Here is a 5,963-nt window from a genome sequence, read left to right on the forward strand (position 1 = left end):
TATATATATATATATATATATATATATATATATATATATATATAGTTTTAAAGTTTTGTACATTAATTTTCTCCCTGAACGTCGTATTGTAAACGCCGCATACTACTGTCAACTTTGGAACGAAACAAACTGACATCATCGGAAAAGACGCGAATTTCCAATTCCATCCACGAGACGTTATCCTGCTGCAAGACAATGCCCGGCCTTATATAGTTGTCCCAGTTCGACAAAAAATTGAGAATTTGTTCTGGATTACATTAGAATATCCTCATTACAAGCCAGATTTATCGCCCTGTGATTATCATTTGTTTGGACTACTAAAGAAGCAGGTCTATTTGAAGAGCAGAGATTTGAAGATGATGTTATTGTCGTTCGTGCGCGATCGACTGGTGTCACAACCACCTTTATTTTACGATAGCGGAATAAAAAACCTATCTATTCTTTAAGAAAAATGAGTTTCTAAATCCGGAGATTATATAAAGAAATAACTTTATACGTTTTTGTATCTCTATGGTGCTTCAATAAATTAAAAAAATAATAATTTCGATTTATATTTGATTTACCTTTGTATATGTTAGCACCAAGACATTACTGTCCCGTCTAAAAATATACTACTGTCATTAATGCAATAAATAAATTCGACAAGTAGTGTCACTAGTAGTATAATAGTGGTGGAGGAAATTTCATTAAAATTTCATTGGAGTTTTATTCTGAAAATAAGTATCATTGATTATTAGTATATTTCAGAGAATACACGAAATTATAATAAAAAAGAAGTTTCCTTTATGAATTCGAGAACTAATTTTATAATGCTCCCATGCGATCACCTACCTGAATCTGTACTTCTATTTAGCATGCTTCTACGATTGTATGAAAACTACTTCTATAATGCTAATGGACGTAACATATCTGGTCAAAGATGTTGTGAAAGAGACGGAACACATATAAAAAAAAATAATTAATATTAAATATAATTATAATGTAGAAATGATGGTATCTATGATAATTTGTGCTTAATAATACTGTAAAATATTATTTCTATTAGCTGAAATAATATCTACTAATTCTAATGCTATGTATTTTTTACTCTAATAAATTTTTTATATCAAATATTACAATTATTGAAAATAGTTCTATGTTACGTCCGTCATATATTACTACAGTAGTAACACTACTGACTCAGCAGTGATTATTGCATTTCAGTACCCTAGTAAAAATTTTTCTCAGAATTTTTCAAAATCTCTATATAATTTTTCAGAATTTCTATACAATTTTATTGGGTTGTCCGGAAAGTTTATGCCGATTTTGAAGGAAAATTGAAATGCAGAAGATTAATTTCATTTAAATTTAAATCTTTTGCAGCACGAACTTTCCAGACAGCTTTCCAATATAACTTTCTTACATTTTTTATACGAATTGGAACATTTCTCAGAAAATCTACATCTATTCTCAAAATTCTTCATATATGTTAATTATAAAATATCGTAAGATTTTTAAGATTTTTTGTAAGTATAATTTCTGATGAAATGTTATAGAATCTAAAAAATTTTTTAATTCAATAAAGAATAACAGTTCAATAATTAAAAAAATTAAATAATGAAAATGAGCTATATGAATCATTCAAGATGTGGGTAAAACTTTTTTCTAAACAATCAAAATTTATATACAGACGTAAATATTTATTCTCAATGTTAAATTATAATTTTAAATTGTTAATAACGGTGCAAGATGCTAAAAAATTAATCATATAATGAATGCATGTAATAGCATGTAATAGCATGTTGGCTAGTGGAATTATGATAGAAAAAGGCCTTGATACCAAGTAGTATTCATGTAAGAAACTTGATATAAGTCGCATATAGTTAAACAATGTGTACTTTGTATTCAATTATTTTATTTTATTTTATTTTATTTGGATGATCAAACATTATTTAATTGCAGTTATACAAGAAATATAAAGCGTTTGTACATTAATTTCACATTGAATTCGTTGTGTCAACCGATTGTATTTTTGAGGAGAAGTTTAGGGTGGGGGAATATAAGATATTCTATCATATGTGACTTCTGTATGCGACTTAAGTTTCCTACATGAATATTGCTTGATATCAAGGCTTTCCTGACATACATAATTCCACAACATGCATTCATTATATAATATGATCAATTTGCGAGCATCTTGCACCGTTATCGGTAACAATTTAAAATTATAATTCAACATTGAGAATGATCCTGATAGAGATCATGTCGAAACGTCTGTCATATAATTTTGATTGTTTAGAAGTTTTACTCACATAACATTCTGAATGGTTTATAACCTCTTTTTATATTATTTAAATTAAAAAATATTTTTAATTATGAGATGAGAAAATTTTAGAATATTTCAGAATTCACTTGTATAAAAAAATTCTGAGAGAAGATGTAAACTTTCCAAATATTTCTGAGTATTTCTGAAAAATGTTCCAATTCATAAGAATTACGAGAAAAATTTTCACCAGGGCACCTTAAAAAGTCTAATAAAATCAGATAAGAAAAAACTCTATTTGATTAAATCGTGTTTTTGATTCGTAAATTTCAGGTTGTTTATCTGAAATATCTGATAGATTTTCTTTATTTCTCTATCGTTTTTGTCGCATGGTTTAGATATCGTTTTTAATCAATTTCTATCTGGTCATGTTTTATCATTATTAATAGTATTATATTTTTTTAATTGTAAATTTCATATTATTTTTAAAAAAAGCTTTTTATAATTATTAAAATACAGTTCTTATTCTTTATTATTCTTTTATGGAATTGATTTATATTTTTACATGCAATTTATTAATTACAATTATGCATGGAAATTTACAATTTTTGAAAACGCATATCGGAATTGACGGGATTCGAACCTAATACCTATGGGATGATAGTCTAACACTCTAACGTTGAGCTATAATCGCACGCTCGTCTGGATACTTTAGCTTTATAGTTGCACAGTTCTTATAAACATTATATTATATTTATCATATACTTTAAATATCGTTTTTTAATCTTAAATTTTAGATTACTTGCCTGATATAGATTTTCTATATTTCTCTATCATTTTTATCATATAGCTTCGTATCGTTTTTAAACAATTTCTATCTTGTTACACTTTATGAAAATTAATAATTAATAATATTCTTTCGTATTTTTAGTTTGTAAATTGTAGAATCTAAAATTTAGTCATAATTCATATTTACGATTAAGAGAGAGGATATGATATTACTAATTTTGAAACACGACTAAAATAATTGATTAAAACCGACATTTAAGTTGTACAATACAAAAACGATACAGAAATAAAAAAAATATGTTGCATACTTTAGACGAATAATCTGAATTATACGATTAAAAAATACAATAGCATATTATTAATTTTAATAAAAGATGACCAGATAGAAAACGGTATCTGAACTATATAACGAAAATGATAGATAAATATAGAAAATTTATCAAACAGGTAAATAATCTGAAATTACGATTAAAAACGATATAATTTATAATATTATATATAAGAAACTATATAATTTAGTCCAGAAATGTCTCTATATGCTAGAATAAGGTAATGTTATGGAAAAATTATCGCATCTTACCCTTAACAATATAATGTGACATTTATAAATTATTAAATATAATATAATTAATTATTCAATGACTTAAATGAATACTTAATCATATAACAACAGTAGAATAATTTTTCTATAATATCTACCTAATTCTATAATATCTACCTTATTTAAACATATAAGAAACGTTTTTGAATTAAATTGTATAGATTCATATATATCATCCTGTCACTCATTTTATATTAAATCAGATAATGTGACAGAGAAGTTTATGTATGTAAGAAGTTTATGTAGAAGTTAATTATACGCTTGTTAAGCTAGCCCCTCCACCAGTGATAAATGAATTCTAACAAATACCAATATTAGGTGTTAATTAGGTGTTAATTAGGTGCTAAAGTGCGAAATGGGGGGGGGGAGTGGCTAGCTTAACAGGTAATTATTCTATCGTTTAAATAAAATAAGATACAAAATTATAAAACTTTACAGCTTTGTTATGTATGCTGAAATCTGTGAAATAATTGTTCAATGATCTGAAGAATGTCACATTATATTGCTAACGATAAGATACAATAATTTTTCTATGACATCTATCTTATTCAAACACATAGAGATTAAATTATATAAGTTCATAAACATCCTTTCATTTATTTCTTTATCTGATTTAATAATGATAGGATCATAGAAAAGCTTGTGATATTCGATAAGTATTCTATATTTTATTTAAGATATAAAACGATAGAAATTTATAACTTTTTTATCTGTCGTGATTTTAATGTCTGATAGATAGGTCCTATAAAATTATATAAGATTTTTATCAAATTTCTATAAATTTCTATTGTTTTTTATCGGATTTTTTAAACAGAATAGTGATATTATTGATGTCAGTTGTGACATTATTGAATATCAATACTATTACTATTACAATAGCAGTGACACTAGTATATATTTATAGTAATATATTTTTATACGTGGTGTTTCCAGATTGCATTATAAATAACATTTGGGTGCATCCGGACGACAATTCTGAACGCAATCCTGCGCTGTGTATACGTTCTGTTTTAATTACATAAATTTTCTTTTGCAAACACAAATTCACTACTTTAAAAACAAAAATTCATCGCTAATTAGCAATAAATTTGTATTCTTAAAGCAATGAATTTGTGTTTTTAAAGCAATGAATTTATGTTTGTAAAGCAGAGAATTTGTGTAATTAAAGCAGAACGTAAGTATAGCGCTGTATCAAATCGGGATGACAGATATCTTATCTTCTAAAATTTCGAATTTTAGCCACAAGAAATACAATCTATTCTTCTCGCATTCAATTGTAATTGATCAATTTCTTATGGCTTAAGGCTTAAAAACCAATTATAAATCCGGACTAATACTTAATAACTTGATTCACGAGGTAGATCGCCGCGTTTTTCTGCCAGATTCTTTCGTTTTAAGTGAATATGCAATCGAATGTATATTTTTATTAAGATTTTAGGGGGGAGGGGTTCTAAATAATTGCCATCATTTTTATTTTTATACGTACAAGTAATATTCGAGTTGGGACCTTCTGGATGTTGCCACGAGGTTTGCTTCACAAGTAACCACCAAGGAGCTTGAGAAACTACTTTATTGACTTTTGTAGTTTGTGTTAAGAGGCCCTCAAAGACAAAAGAATCCCCAAAGTTTTCTGCTTCGGTAATATAATCAGTAGCCTTTACGAACATCATAAATTCCTTATTACTCACTTCAAATTTATCTATATAAAAATTATCTAATACTATTTCGCGTTTTGGTCCTTCTCCATCGGCTACAAAAACTGGATTGTCCGTTCCTATAAAATATGTACCGGCGTTAATTTTAACCATTTTCTTTATTTTCTCCTCGATCACGTTATTTGTATTGGATTTAATGTTATTCACAGTACAATATTTTTCTCGGGGACTAAAAAGTAATTGCCGATTCAATTTGTTGCACTGACAGTTACTATTATCCTGCACAGCATTTACGTACAAGAAAAAATATCCGATTAGCATTTGAACTTTATAGAAGTTCAAGACAGTCATTTTAGTATAATAAAACATGATCTAAATTATTCCAATCATGAGACAAGTCACAAGTTTTATAATAGACTCTTTACAGTTGTATCAGAGAGAAACCTGAGAAAGGACATCACGGTTTAACCTGTAACCATAAAACGCATTACTGCCCTCTGAAAAAGTGGATGTGAACTACATAGCAAGATCCACTTTTCTGAGGGTACATACGTTCACTTTTTAAGAAGATAATAAATCGATATTTGGTTTTTTGTAATTGTGCTACATTCACAAACTATGTTCAGAAAAATTCATCTCTGCAATCTTACATGCGCATTTTATTTTGCGACGTTTA

The 5,963-nt window shown here is 27.2% G+C and overlaps 1 protein-coding gene across 1 annotated transcript in view; it reads right to left on the reverse strand.

The window, feature by feature from the left end:
- The window catches only part of LOC105623601 (sulfatase-modifying factor 1-like), a 14,706-nt gene extending 9,050 nt beyond the window's left edge, over nucleotides 1–5,656 (reverse strand). Inside the window, exon 1 of the mRNA XM_012204988.1 lies at nucleotides 5,119–5,656. Coding sequence (XP_012060378.1) covers nucleotides 5,119–5,656 — 538 coding nt within the window. The remainder of the gene's footprint in view (nucleotides 1–5,118) is intronic.
- Nucleotides 5,657–5,963: the final 307 nt, after the last annotated feature.

This window comes from Atta cephalotes, assembly GCF_000143395.1.
Source record: "Atta cephalotes unplaced genomic scaffold scaffold00060, whole genome shotgun sequence".
Taxonomy (NCBI): domain Eukaryota; kingdom Metazoa; phylum Arthropoda; class Insecta; order Hymenoptera; family Formicidae; genus Atta; species Atta cephalotes.